General features: G+C 40.0%; 1 protein-coding gene across 1 annotated transcript; it reads right to left on the bottom strand.

Annotated features, from left to right (window-relative positions):
* Positions 1-422: 422 nt before the first annotated feature.
* LOC134375993 (olfactory receptor 2W3-like) lies at positions 423-10,383 on the bottom strand. Its single transcript, XM_063094700.1, has 2 exons — positions 9,506-10,383; positions 423-495 (listed from the first exon to the last, which is right to left on the bottom strand). Exons 1-2 carry the CDS (start codon positions 10,381-10,383, stop codon positions 423-425), a joined length of 951 nt encoding a protein of 316 aa, XP_062950770.1.
* Between the last annotated feature and the right edge of the window lie 5,354 nt (positions 10,384-15,737).

The raw sequence follows: 15,737 nt of genomic DNA, 5'->3' as shown, positions 1-15,737 counted from the left end.
ATCCAGAGAACATGAGATTGGCTGGAGTTGCAGGAGAGCCTGGAGCTGGGTGTGTCAGAGGGCTTCCCGGCCTGCAGGGCCCCGGCACGTGAGAACGAAGTTGTTCCTGTTGGTCTGCTGCTTGCTGTTCTGTCTTCCCTCCCCTCTCTCTCTGGAGCATTTTTTCTCCTTCCCTCTGCATTTCACTCATTTATTTTAGCTGGAGCTAAAAGAGAGCTTCATTACTAGAAACTTGTTCGTGGCTGGAGGAGTTGAAATGGAGATGGTGTCATCCTGTGTCCTCAGACAGTGCTAGGATGACAATCCTATGTTAAATTTATGTGTTCTCATTTTTGTTGCGTATGACTTTATTTCTGTACATTTAAGCATTTATGTCCCTGTGTTATGATTAATTAAGTGTAGTGAAAGGACTGTTCTCAAAGTTAGGAAAAGCCCTTGCTTCTCTGGAGGCTTCGCTCTGCACGTTTCCTTTGCTCTTGCCAGTCCTTATTTCTCTTCACTCTTTTTTCCCACTTGTCACCTTCTTTATTCCCCACTTTTGTTCCTCTGGGCTGGCCCTTCAATCCCCACTCTGTTCCAGGATTTGCTGATGCAGAATGCTTTCAAGGCAACAGGGTTTATTTTCTAGAGAATCGGCTTTTGTCTTCCCCTCCGCACCCCTCTCCTCCTCTGTTCTTTTTTCCTCTTCTCTTTTTTCATTCATTCATCTCCTACCAATTCTGCATCTCATCAGATCCCTCCCATAGTAAGTTTTATTAAGAAAATATCAATGACTAGCACAGTCCATCTGTAATGTCACAGTCCAAGGGAATCCAGTGGAGGTGGTGAGTGGATTTCTCTTGGCCCTATGGGCCTGTTGAGCTGGACATGAGGATGAATTAGGAGACAAGCAGAACATTCTGGGATCATCCTCTCTAACACGCAGGCCGGTGGTCTTAGTGAAGTCACTGGAGTTTAGAAACTGGGTTAATTTATCCATGTCACGGTATGCTTGGGTACCCACTTCTGCATTCCTCTCCCTAAGCCTCCTGTACAGGGTGTTTGACTACTGTATAGACACAAAAATAAACCAGGAAAGTAAAATAGTAAATATATTAGTAATCATAGTCAATAGTTGTAGTGGTAGTTGTAGTAGCTGAATGAAGGTCTAGGGCTATGTGTAACCCAATGGTGCAGTCTATATGGAAATGACGTTAAGCACATTTCACAGCACAGCCTTTCTTGTAAAGTTGTTTAAAAGTGGGAGAGACTTTGCATCTCCCTCTTGCCTTTGATTGCAAATGGTGTTTGTATGCCTATCATACTGCTTCCCACTGCAGCTGGGATCACAGACCTGCATCCCTGAGGGGGGAAGCCCCAATATTCTGTACATATCCCACTGGGAAGTTGCCTTCTGTTGCTTTACAGCTGCTCAGCAGTCATCCTGATGGTGTGACCTGCTTCTTGCAGGTTCGTGGACCATCCTTGCTGCGAGTCTCAAGGCAAGACATTTTCCTTTCCTTTGTTTCATCTGCAAACTCTGAACACCCTGCCAGCCTAAAGCTATGCTGGTGAGACACTTGGAAAGACCCACACGCTTCTGAGGGCAGGAAGCTGCAGAGACACCAGTGCATCCCTGCTCTGCTTCTCTGTGGCACCGGGCATCATGTGTGTGTTTGTGTTTGTGTGTGTGTGTGTGTGTGTGTGTGTGTGTGTGTGTGTGTGTGTGTGTGTGTGTGTGTGAGAGAGAGAGAGAGAGAGAGAGAGAGAGAGAGAGAGAGAGAGAGAGAGATGTGAATATAGGTTCATGGTGCAGGCCTCTGTTTACAGGAGAGTGATGTCTGATGGGGTTTCTTCAAATTAGGTTTTTAAAATTATGTGAAAAGAATATATCCAAAGATCCTTTATGTAATAATCCACTTTGGAATTTTATATACTTTTAATTGGTCTTGCATCAGTATTCTTTTTGGGATAAGCCAGTTTGTCTTGAACCCACACAGGAGCAAGGGGCCACAGACAACTGAAGAAAAGGAGCCACTCAGGGTCCAGTTGAGTTATTGCAAGGGACTGGCACATGGCCCATCCTATGGGAAATGTTTGGAGTCTGGACAGTGGAGGAGACAGGCCCATTGGGGGAACACTGGGGCACAGCATGGGCAGCTGATCTGCCCTCCAATCATCACAGGACCACTCAGTGGAGAGCAGTCAGAAATATATGACTGCAAGAGATGCAGTTTGCAGAAAAAACTCAGGCCCAGACCAGAGTTTCCAACAACACAACTGTACCAGAACTCACAAGACCCAGAAGTATATACATGGTCAACAATTAAAAACTGAAGTATGGGTCTCATTTCATTTTCCTGCATATTGATATCCAGTTATACCAGCACCATTTACTGAAGAGGCAGTCTCTTCCCCAGTGTACAGGCTTGGTGCCTTTCTCAAAGATCAGATGGCTGTAAGTGTGTGGCTTGATTTCTGGATTCCCTATTCTATTCCATTGATCAGTGTGTCTATTTCTATGCCAGTACCATACTGTTTTGGTTATTATAGCTTTGTAGTATAGTTTAAAGTCAGGCAGTGTTATGCCTCCAGCTTTATTTTTTTTGCTTAGCATTGCTTTGCCTATGCGTGGTCTTTTGTTATTCCATATATATGTCTGGATAGTTATTTCCATTTCTGAGAAAAATGTCATTGGAATTTTGATGGGGATTGCATTGAATTTGTATATAACTTTGGCTAGTATGGACATTTTCACAATGTTGATTTTTCCAATCCAAGAGCATGGGATATCTTTCCATCTTTTCGTATCCTCTCTCATTTCTCTCAGCAGTGGTTTGTAGTTCTCATTATAGAAATTTTTCACTAAAGTCAACTCAAAATGGATTTAAGAATTAAATGTACACCCTGAAACAATAAAACTTCTTAAAGAAAATATAGGAAAAACACTTCAGGAAGTAGGACTGGACACAGACTCCATGAATATGACCCCCAAAGCACGGGCAACCAAAGGAAAAATAAACAAATGGGATTATACCAAACTAAAAAGCTTCTGCACAGCAAAAGAAACAATTAACAGAGTTAAAAGACAACCCACAGAGTGGGAGAAAATATTTGCAAAATATACATCTGACAAAGCATTAATATCCAGAATATACAAGAAATTCAAACAACTTTACAAGAAAAAAACAAGGAACCCAATTATAAAATGGGCAAAAGAGCTAAATAGGCATTTCTCAAAGGAAGATATATGAATGGCCAACAGACATATGAAAAAATGCTCAACATCACTCAGCATTCAGGAAATGCAAATCAAAACCACACTGAGATACCATCTCACCCTAGTTAGGACGGCTAATATCCAAAAGACTCTGAACGATAAATGCTGGTGAGGTTGCAGAGGAAAAGGGACTCTCATACATTGTTGGTGGGACTGCAAAGTGGTGCAGCCTCAATGGAAAATGGTATGGAGGCTCCTCATACAATTGCAGATAGATCTACCATATGACCCAGCTATCCCACTGCTGGGAATATACCCAGAGGAATGGAAATCATCAAGTTGAAGGTATACCTATTCCCCAATGTTCATCGCAGCACTCTTTACAAAAGCCAAGAGTTGGAACCAGCCCACATGTCCATCATCAGATGAGTGGATATGGAAACTGTTTTATATCTACACAATGGATACTACTCTGCTATAAAAAAGAATGAAATACTACCATTTGCAATGACATGGATGGACCTAGAGAGAATTATATTAAGTGAAATGTGTCAGGCACAGAAAGTGAAATACCACATGTTGTCACTTATTTGTGAGAGCTAAAAATAAATAAATAAATACTCACAAAAAAATGAAAAAACAAACCAAAAAAAAACCCAGGGGTTGGGGGCGAAGAAAACATAACAATTGCAATTCCTTGAAATTGATATGACAAGCAAACAGAAAGGAGATTGTTGGGAGGGAGTGGGGAGAGGGAGGCGGGAGGGAGGTTTCGGTAATTGTCCACAATAATCAACCACATTTTATATTGACAAAATAAAATAAAATAAAATATTTTTTTAAAAAAAACAAAAAACTAGCTGCACAATAATCCTTCCCCAGGGAACTAGAAGGAAAGTAGCTGTTTAGTTCAACTAAAGGGCTCCAGTGCTGGTCCCTACAGGAAGTTCCATTTGAGAAGTAAGCAAAGAAGAGCAAATTAGTTCCAGTGCAGAGTTTACGTAGTGGAACAGTGAATAATCCAACACAGAACTGAAAGAAAAAACAAAATATCCAACCCACAGGTCAGAGAGAAAGTTTGATATTACCTAGTAAAGTTCTAACACCACCAAAAACACCTGTAAAACCTAGAATGACTGGAAGCCCCCTGGGCTCCCAAACCAGGAATGGGGGAGGGCAATGAGCCTCAGTCATGCCCCCCTGACTACCACACACAGCCCTTTGATGACCACTGAGACACGGCAGGAAGCACCGCAGGCTCCTGGGCTGGGTTGGTGGGAGGCCAAGCGTTTCAGCCACACTTCCTTGAAGCCTATGTCCAGCCCAGCAATGACCCAGCCATGCGGGAAGCCTCCTGGTCTCCCCTGCTGGAATGAGGAGGGGTGCCACAGGCCTTGACCAAGCACCCCCTGCTTCCTATTCCTCACACGCTCTTTCCTTCCTCCTTCCCTTCCCCCTCCTGCACAACTGCTCTGCAATATCTTAGAATGTAAAAAAATAATAATATTAATAAGTGAATTGAAAAAAAAGAAAAGGTGGTAGGAGAATCCCAGTCTGTTTTGTACTGACTCAGTCTCCACAAGGACATATACAGGACATGTGGCCTTTCCAGAAATTCCAGAGATTTTTGACTAAACATTCAGATTTCAACTGAACTTTGTGATCTAAAATAAAAGTCACAATGAATTCCTAATTGTGTAATTGAGTCTTTACTGGACAGATGAATTTGTCGAATATTTTTCCTTCTTCCTCAGATTGTGACATCAGTTAACCTGCTTTAACTATCTCACCACCAGTTTCTTAATTAAAATGAGAAAAGTAGACCAGATCATTTTTTAAAATATTTCTATCTACAACATTTCATTACTCTTGTTTTAAATATTTATTAAATGCACTGTTTTTTGATATTTCTTAAAAGTATAGTACATGCAAAAGTGCTTTTTACTTAAGTGTTCTTTATACTTACACATTTAATTAGACTTGAGGCTTTATAAACTATTTTTAAATTGTCTATCTATTTACATATACATACATATATATGGAGAGAGAGAGATACATTCACATTTATTGTATTGCTATTTCTCCCTTCAGATCTGTCATAGATACAAAAATCTGGAACAAAGTACTTGAAAACCAAATTTAACAAAACGTTGAAGGGATTATACATCATCGCCTAGTGGTAACTACCCCCGAGTTGTGAAGATTGTTCAAAATAGGCGAATTAATAATTGCGTTGCATCACACTAATAGAATGGATAAAAATAACACAATAATCTCAATAGATTCAGAAAAAGCATTTCATTAAATTCAAAACCCTTTCATGATAAAAACTCAAAAAACTAGGTATAGAAGGAGTTTACCTCAATGAAATAAAGGCCATATATGAAAAGCCCACAGCTAACATCATACTCATTTCTAAATATTTTTTACACACTGATCAAATGAAAACAGAAGTTATTATTATTTTATGAATGCAGCAACTTTCTCACAAGGACAGGTTCCTACTGATATATTTATTTCAGTCTGAAATGAAAATGGCTTTTTGTTGTATTGCTCTGCATTCTGTAGTCTTTTTCAATCGAGTTGCCAATTTGAGTCCCTTTCTCCCTCTCACTGATATTAAGGATAAATCATATGTATATTTCATTTATTGTGAAATCACCCAGCTATTATCATATGATTTAGCAATGAAAACTGACCAAGGGTTCAGAGAGGAGGCTTTGTGTCCCGCGCTACCGTCTCGCCAGCAAGAACGACGCGGCACACAAAGGATCCTTCTGCAGATAAGCTTTAATGCCTCTTGAGAGGAAGAGCATAAGCTTGCTAAGAAATGGAGACCCCGAGCGAGGGGAGCCGCGCCCCTTATATAGAGACAGTCCCTCGCCTAGGACGTGTTCCCATCTGATTGGTGGCTGCCCAATCGGCCCAGATGACGCCACAGGTGGGGCGGAGACTAGAGGTGGGGAAATTCCCAGCACATGCGCTCTAGACTTGTTTTTGCCAATTGTCAGTGTCGGCCGGCGCCATCTTGTAATGGCGATTACGGTGTAACGTGGGCAGCTCCCCACATCTCCCCCTTTCTTATTACATTAAGAGGCTGGAGCAAGCTCATTGGCCACAACATGTCTAGCCAGTAGTCCTGTCTTAGGTCGACCCACCTCAGGCCGTGACCTTACCCGTCAAAGGTTAACCCTATCGCCACCAGGCACCATGTCTTAGGTCGGCACACGTCTGGGGGGAAGTTGCCCGTCTCTGGATCTACTGGAGCGGACTCTGAATTGTGAATTGTGGGCCAGCACGAGCCAGGGCGAACCCCACTGATCAGTTTTCAGGGAGGCCAGCCGAAAAGAGGGGGGAGGACTAGTCTTTGAGCATAGATAGCCAAATATCGGGATTGGCTCCTTGCTCCAGAGCCACAAGTGCTTGGGCAATGACCACCTTGTCTTTTTGTGTTTGGGCTTTCAGCCTACAGACCAGCCAAAGAAGGAACACTAGTCCACAGCAGAGGGCCGCTCCAAACAACCCCACCCCCACCCATTCCTTGAAATGTGCCATGGCAGTTGTGATCCAGGAGGACAGTCCAGCTGAAAAGGAGGCATCCACTCTTGTTGAATTCACAGACACGATGGCATAGCGCAGTTCTTGCATCAGGTCGTCAAAGTTCCCTGTCCAGTTTCCTAAAAGATACTTAGACAATTGATGAGACAAATTTGCCGCCCTGGTAAAATTTTCATATTGGATGCTGGTTACACATAATCCTGAATATTTCCACTGACACCCCAACTGTGCTACTTGCCACAAAACATCTACTTGTTCCTGTACTAGATCTACCCACTGGTTAACCACCATTAATCCTCCCTTTAACTGAGCATTTATCGCAGCTTGTGTGTTCAGGGCCTGAGCAACAGAAGAGGACAAATTATTTAATGTGGAGGCAGTCTGAACCGTGGTACCCAAAGACACAGCCGCAGCTGTAGCTGCAGCTGCCGCCAAGGAGACAGCGGTAACAATTGCTGCGGTGAAACCAAAATCCCTCTTTTGCCTGAATAAGGACATAGCATTAGGGGCCTCCTCAGGAACGGGAACCCACCTAGGCATTCGCGCAATCACAGCCAATTTAAACCCAGTAGCATTCCAACACTGTGCATAAAAGCAGGATTCATTGGTGCAAGTAATCTGATTTTCCTGTACTGCATCCTGAACTAAAATAAACACGAAAGGGGGGAAAAGGCAGACTGGTGTCGATGGTACAGACGTATTTTGTCCGTACCTTTGGACAGAAACAGAAGACTCAAAAGTCTCGGACGTATTCCACTCAAAGGTGGCATGCCCCCAGCTTCCTCCTTTAAATCGGACTCCTCGCTAGGGCTGAGGGAGTCAGAGTCGGGTTCATGTAGATTTAAGTCCTCCAACCCTTGGTCTATGGCCCTCAGCTCTCCTACAGGGTAAAGCTCTCTTTTGTTTTTTCTCTTTTGGCGGGGGTTTAAAACCCCTTCCTCCCTGGCAGATTTTCCGGGAACATCACTTTGATGGTTTAGAATCTCTCCCTCGTCCGTAGACTTACCGGGAGGGCACTTTTTTCTACAGGAGACGTCTCTCCTCTTGTGGGTACCCATCCTCTCACTCCGTTCAGTTTCTGACATGCTGTCTTGGACTTCCTCTAATATATTTTGTCCTTCTGTCACTACCGGTTTACAGCCTTCATCCTCCAAACAATTCTTAATGAACTTCCAAACGGTCTTGGTGCCCTGACGTAGGTCTCCCTCTGCGTACTTGCGGTCAAGGTCTTTGCCCAATTTGTTCCAAGAGCTCAAGGTTAAGGAGCCGGAACAGGCATACCATGGCGCTACACGATCTACCTCTTTCACAAAATTTCTGAGTACACGGCCCCCTACTTTGATCTCACGTTGTCTCAGCACAGCCTCTAACGCGGTAACCATAGACTGCGTAGAACCCATAACGCGCCCTGCTTTAGGAGGCGCTGTGAGACACACCGCTCCCTTATGTACGAGAGGCTCACACGGGTCTCAGGTGCAGCTGCTTATCTACGTCAGTCTGACCACACCAAGGGATGAGTCTAAAACCTTGTAATCTAACCGAATTCACCCCAGACCAAGAACAGACACACCTCTCTGAACTTACCCTCCTGCAGTTCTGAATCCTCCCTGTCACCAGGGGGTCTCCGAAGGTGCTGACGATGTCACAAGTTCCCCAGGTTTCGGCACCAGATGTCCCGCGCTACCGTCTCTCCAGCAAGAACGACGCGGCACATAAAGGATCCTTCTGCAGATAAGCTTTAATGCCTCTTGAGAGGAAGAGCATAAGCTTGCTAAGAAATGGAGACCCCAAGCGAGGGGAGCCGCGCCCCTTATATAGAGACAGTCCCTCACCTAGGATGTGTTCCCATCTGATTGGTGGCTGCCCAATCGGCCCAGATGACGCCACAGGTGGGGCGGAGACTAGAGGTGGGGAAATTCCCAGCACATGCGCTCTAGACTTGTTTTTGCCGATTGTCAGTGTCGGCCGGCGCCATCTTGTAATGGCGATTACGGTGTAACGTGGGCAGCTCCCCACAGCTTTGGAATACCAGGGGAAGGGATATTATTGACTAAAATGATCCATACCACAACACTTAGCAGTTCAGGAATGGGTCTCCTTGGTAAGTAATTTTCAGCTACATGTAAATTTTGATTTAGTATGTAATATTTTCATCCGGATAGAGCATGGATTCAGGAGACTATGCCAAAGTAGAAATAAAAGTCTACTTTTATTTATCATTCTTGCTATTAATACAAGCGTAAATGAGAGAAATATGAGTGAATATAAATACATATACCAAAACAATGAAATGCAAAAGTTTAATTTTGTAATGGTGTCTAACCCAAATCTGTAACGGCATCAATTCACTTCATTTTTATAACTTACTAGAAATAGTATATTAATTACTATTCCTGTTATTGAGTACATACTTATGACAGGCAACATAATTATTGATTTACATTTATTAACTCATTAGGTACCACAAAGTTAACATTCAGTAAGTGCTAGCATAATGCCATGTGCAAAATGAAACAACTTTTTGAAAAAGAGAATATTGAGGAATCAACTGTTATTATATATTAACATAAATAAATATATTAATTTGTCTTCACAGAAAATAAGAAAGTTCCAAGTACATGTCAAAATTTGGTATCTGACTAATCAGATATCTCAAATGAGGATTTTCAAAAAAGTACAAAATGTCCTGTAAATCATATTAGGGTTAGCAGTGACACTGAAAGGAATGATAGATGCCAAATATCAAATAATGTATAGATCAGAGGATTGAGGAGTGGGGTGACGATGTTGTAGAAGAGGGTGAGGAACTTGCCCTGGTCCTGGGAGGAGTTGTTGCCCGGTTGCATGTACATGTAGATGATGTTTCCATAGAAAAGTGAGACCACAGTGAGATGGGAGCCACAGGTGTTCAAGGCCTTTTGCCTCCCTGACGCTGACCGAATTTGTAACACAGCCTTCACAATGTAGCTGTAGGACACCAGGATAAACACCAAGGGTGACAGGACAATGTCAACTGCCAGGACAAAGACAGTGTCTTCGATGGCCAGAGTGTTGATGTAGGCCATCTGGATCAGGGCTGGCATCTCACACAAGAAGTGGTCCACCTTGTGGTACCCACACTGGGGTAAGCTCAGGGTCACTGGAGACATGATAAAAGAGTTGGTCAACACACAGCCCCAGGCCACTGACACCAAGCCCAGGTAGAGCCTTGGATTCATGATCACCATGTAGTGCAGGGGCTTGCAGACAGCCACAAACCGGTCATAGGCCATGACGGCCAGGAGCAGGCACTCAACACCGCCAAGACCCAGGAACAGGAAGAGCTGGATGGCACAGCCAGTGTAGCTGATGGTCTTGTCCTGTCCATGAAGGTTATAGAGCAGCTGAGGAATGGAGCTGGTGGTAAAACTGAGGTCCAGAAAAGACAGGTGGGTGAGGAAGAAGTACATTGGAGTGTGCAGGTGAGGGTCCAGCCAGTACACCAGGATGATGGTGGTGTTGCCCAGAAGGGTCAGGAGATATGCTATCAAGATGACCACAAAGAGGATCCCCCTCTGCAGATGGGGGTGGTCAGAAAACCCCAGAAGGATGAAATGGTTTTGGGTGCTGTCATTGGTTCCATCCATCTCTACTGCACTTGAAGAGAAATATGGATGCTATTAACATGATCACCCAGTATTAAAGGAGCACTTACGATTAGCCAGGCATTTTTCTATGCTTTTGACATTTATTTACTCATTTAACCCCAATGACAATGTAGGCACTATCTTTATTATAACCAATTTATAGAAAAGAAAACTGAAACACATGTGTTAAGCAAATTGTCATATGTAGAAAGAAGCAGAGCTGACTTTGAACCCAGGACACATGGCTTAGATTCTTTGTCCTTAACATCTGCTGGTACTGCCTCTAAATCCAGTGAAGCCAAAGATGACTCCTGCTATGGCCCAAACATTGATTCTTCTAGAGACCCAAGTACCTGAGCTCCTGTCAAAACCCCAAAGACCCAAAACCAGCCCTGAAATAATCAGTAAATAGTATTTAGGTAATATCCAGTGTATGTAGAATACATCATCTGCTCTTGATCCCAAAGAAACACTTCACTCATTTGGTTATTATTCTCAAGATAATGTTTAATTTCCTAATTAGATAAATAATGTATGAGACAACAGAATATTATTCAAGCAACATACACATAACATCTCTCTTTCTCTTGCTGCCTTCATTGGGTTTGGAATTGAAGAAATAGAGTATATGATTTTTTTTCTTCCAAAGTAATATATACAACTTAAGGGGGGAAAAAAATCAAAAAAAAACTTGTAACAGAAAAATTTTGTAATAGAACCTTAATGCAATAATTCACATATATGTGCAGAAACCTCTATCAAATTCTAATTCCAAGACTGTGTCACATTTGAAGCAAACCATGTTTGAGGAGATAAATGACAAGTCTTACAGACAAATGTAAAGGGACAGATTAAATACATTTTAGGCAACAGCTCCAAACTCCTCTGTTAGGATCCCTTAACCAATGTGCCACAATTTTGAGATCTTGGAAAGCTCATTTACCTTTTCATAGTTTTCTCATCTAAAATAATACTAATCAAATCTACCTTATTTATTTTGCAATTACGTTTTGAGACTTTTAAAAATATAGATTTATAAAATAAACTAAGGTTTGATAAATATAAAAATTTCCATGTATGTTAAATAAAATAGACATATCATAAAAACAGAGGATAGGAAAATGAGTCCATGAGGTTAGGCAGAGAAATTCTGAAGAAAAAAAACAAGTCAATAAAGAGAAACTATCTTGGTGCATATGTAAGCATACTTTGAAAATACAGTAATTCAAACGTGAAAACTGACAAGGAACTTGCGTGTATTAATTATACAAAAACAAATTTCAAAGTATTTATTTAAACATTAAAGAAAACACAAATACTACGTGAAAGCACAATAGTCTTTTCTTTTTTTTCTCTGATCATGGATTTAAGTAGACCTCACAAGAAGTTACAATTCTCTAAAGCTATGAAGCAAAATATGAATAAATTTGATTGCATATTTAAAAAATCTGCATTCTAAGAAACACTACTAACAAAATCTAAAAAAAAATAAATAACTAGTAGAAAAATGCATAAAACAGTTGAAAGTCTACCTTGTTCAATTTTTTTTTCAAAAAATGGACTAGAAAAGCATGTAACAAAATGAAAATAAGTAATGACTTGAAGAAGCAGTTCTCAGGGAAAAGAACGATTTACAAAAATATGACTTATAAACATTGGAAATGTTCTCAATTATTAAGGATATAAAAATTAAAACATAAAGATATTTGCTTTTTAGATATGTAAACATTGAAAAGTGTGGTAATATCCAGAACCTTGAAAAGTGTGGGGAAATAAGCCCATTCTCAAGAACTCTTGATAGGAGTTTAAATTGGACAAGTATCTTTGAAGAGACCTTAAACAAACATCATTATTTAAAAAACATATATTCCTTGACATTGTACGTATTATTTTAACAAAAGAAACAGCTGTCTTCCATAACATTTAAAACCATGTGGGATCTTCTTCACCCATTAATTCCATATCTAGAAATCTGCCCTCCTTTAACCATCAATAAGTAAATACACATCCTCAAGAATCTTCATTATAGCATTGGTTGAAACAGATAATATTCAGAAAAATGTATATGTTTAAAGTTATAGGCATGATTTCATTGAAACACCATTATGAACTGAAAACAATCACTAAATTAAAATAAGTATATGTACGTGATGTCACCTGGAATTTTATTTTAAAAAAATTAATTTCAAACAAGTGGAAAGCAAAATATACAGTGAGATTACATGTAACATAATTCCTTTTCTTTTTCTTTTTTTTTTTTTTTTGGTCACAGACTCGTTATATATGTGTGTATGCATATATATATATGTTATGTGTATTAAAATAGAACAATATCTAGAAGTATGCACTGAAATATTAAAAAGACTCACTTGTAGAGAGTGAGATGGACATTAAGGGAGACTTTCATTTTTACATATTCCTTCTTTATAATATCATAACCAATAATCATGAATTATTTTGAAACTTAAAAAGAACACATATGTGTATATATGTAGTATAGACAATGTGATATTTAGGAAATTTCCCTATGAATAATTTTGTTTATTTTTAATTTGTTAATATATCTTTTTAACTTTGTCATTCCTCCTTTTCAGAGATCACTTCTCTATTCCCCTTAGTAAATTTGTATCTTTTAAAACTTAACAAACTGAGAAAAGAAGGAAACTAAGAAGAAAGGTAGGAAGGCAGAAAGAAAAAAAAGACGAACAAAATTTCAATCACCATAATAATACCATAGTATTTGAAAACAAACTACTGCACAGTTTCATGGTCCTAAAATTGTGAATACTGTGAAACAAGAGAAAAGTGAGAATGAGTGAAAATAAGACCGAGTACACTAAGGACAAAAGTATGGTTTTCAGGATAATTAGAATTCAGATCGGGGATTGCATTAAATTTGTATATCACTTTGGGTAGTATGGACATTTTCACTATGTTGATTCTTCCAATCCAAGAGCATGGGGTATCTTTCCATCTTCTTGTATCCTCTCTAATTTCTCTCAGCAGTGGTTTGTAGTTCTCATTATAGAGATTTTTCACCTCCTTGGTTAACTCAATTCCTAAGTATTTTATTTTTTTGGTGGCTATTGTAAATGGGCAGGCTTTCTTGATTTCTCATTCTGCATGTTCACTATTGGAAAAAAGAAATGCTACTGATTTTTGCATGTTGATTTTGTATCCTGCTACTGTGCTGAAATCATTTATCAATTCCAAGAGTTTTTTTGTAGAGATTTTAGGCTGTTCAATATATAGGATCATGTCATCTGCAAACAGGGACAGTTTGACTTCATCTTTTCCAATCTGGATGCCCTTTATTTCCTTCTCTTCTCTGATTGCTCTGGCTAGTACTTCCAACACTATGTTGAATAGGAGAGCTGAGAGTGCGCATCCTTGTCTAGTTCCTGTTCTTAAAGGAAAAGCTTTCAGCTTTTCCCCACTCAGGATGATATTGGCAGTGGGTTTGGCATATATGGCTTTAATTATGTTGAGATACTTTCCCTCTATACCTAACTTATAGAGAGTCTTTGTCATGAATGAGTGCTGAACTTTATCAAATGCTTTTTCAGCATCTATAGCGATGATCATATGGTCCTTGTGTTTGACTTTATTAATATGGTGTATCACCGGGCAGGGATGCTGCTAATCAATGTACCAGAAAGAACCTACAGCAAAGAATTATCCAGCCCCAGATGACAACCATGTGGAGGTTGAGAAAGCTGCTCTAGGGTGATACAATTACTTGATTCTCGTTCCATTTTTAAAATTACACTTTATTTAAAAACAGTGATAAAACAACAGATATGCCGAAAAGTATTACATGTGAAATTTTAATACACTGTACTCATCAAAGTATTAAATTGTGCTGCCAAAAAAAAAAAAAAAAAAAAAAAGAATTCAGATCGCCTTCCGAATCTCTTTTCTCAACTGTGATGAGGGGTAAGCGTGACTTCTCGTGGGAAAGTTGGCAACAATTTAAAGAGAATGTTAATAATAGTGCCTCACATACTGTTAGCTCTTAAAAAAAAAAAAATAGATGAGAACCATTCTTTCAGGCATTCAATAATGTGTGTATAAGCACATGTTGTTTGGCCAGCAGCTCTAGAAAGGAGCGTCCACAAGCCCTATTGCCAGCACACACCTCTCTCCATGGACGGAAAGGGTCTATCACAAGGAATCCACTGTACCTTCACTTTCTGAAAAGTTTTGGGAAGGGACACATTTTTTCTCTCCTTAAGTTTAAACTTTGGAAGGAATATGATGAGTTTTCTTCCTTCTATGTAGAGACCCTTTTCGGCATTATGGCCTAGTATTTACAACTCTCCGTGTCCCTTATAGTTTACACTTAATAAGCACTTTCTACAGCTTCTGTATTTAACCTAATTAGGCACCTTTTCCTGCACATAACAAATTGCTCTGTATTTCGTGTGGATTTGTCGCCACTCTTTCCAAGTTCCTCTCCTGGTGAGGGGAGAGATTGGGCAATACCCATCTTTTTATCTTTAATACACAGGCACAGAGTAGGAGCTCAGCTCAATGAATGAGCAATTCATTGGTTAACTAATTCAAGTGGCAGTTCAAGTCTTCCCTACCTTGGGGAGGTTCTTCCTCTTCATGACTCAAAGCTAGAAACACTGAAAGGCAGAACCAAGCACTAAACTAGGGAGATCTGAATTTTCCCCAAAAATATGAGTGAGGACATTTGGAAAGGTCAAGAAATGAGTCTAATGATTAAAGACAGACAGTGTTTCAGACATGATGTTGCATGAAATTGAAGATATGGAGCAGCTCACCTGCATGAAGGAAAACTATTGCTTTGTAAAAATATTTGTTTAACTTACATATTTGGGAGTGCATGTGTTGATAGTGTATCAAAATTAAAATTTATTTCTCCTGTGGATGGTGAACAAACAGCCTGAACAGCTATTGCCCCCAAATACTCCATGTTAGAAATGGGCACACTCCCAAACAAAAAGTCAACAACATGTGGGGTTTTTTTTTTTGTTTGTTTGTTTGTTTTTTTAGTTCCTGGAGGATGGGTAGAAGTCATATGATTAAAGATTTTAGTTCATTTTTAAAGTTTAAATCTTTTAAAATTAATTTTAAATCCTGAAGATTAAGGAGCTTTAAACTCACAAAAAGTGTGGCTACAATAGCAGGATGTGGGATCTATGTTTTCAGAGCAGGGCAGGGGTCTAGACCATCCCAGTTACAAGCTGATGGGTTACCCATTTCTCTCTCAAGATGCTGATAACTCCCTTTTCATTGATACTTTTTTTCTGTCTAAATAAAGTTCACATATCAGATCTCATTTTCTTATTTCTGCCCGACAAATCTTTTTTTGTTTAAAAAGCTCC

This window comes from Cynocephalus volans, chromosome 4 (genome assembly GCF_027409185.1).
Source record: "Cynocephalus volans isolate mCynVol1 chromosome 4, mCynVol1.pri, whole genome shotgun sequence".
In the NCBI taxonomy this organism is placed as follows: domain Eukaryota; kingdom Metazoa; phylum Chordata; class Mammalia; order Dermoptera; family Cynocephalidae; genus Cynocephalus; species Cynocephalus volans.
The sequence above is the reverse complement of the archived record's forward strand: the minus strand, read 5'-3'. Positions and strand labels throughout refer to the sequence as shown.

Excerpts from the sequence above, each read along its gene's own strand:
- LOC134375993 (XM_063094700.1), bottom strand. The coding sequence starts at position 10,383 with ATGGATGGAACCAATGACAGCACCCAAAACCATTTCATCCTTCTGGGG. Across the intron at positions 496-9,505 it reads AATCCTCTGATCTATACATT|GAGAAATAAGGACTGGCAAG; the intron begins ATTTGATATTTG and ends AAAAAGAGTGAA.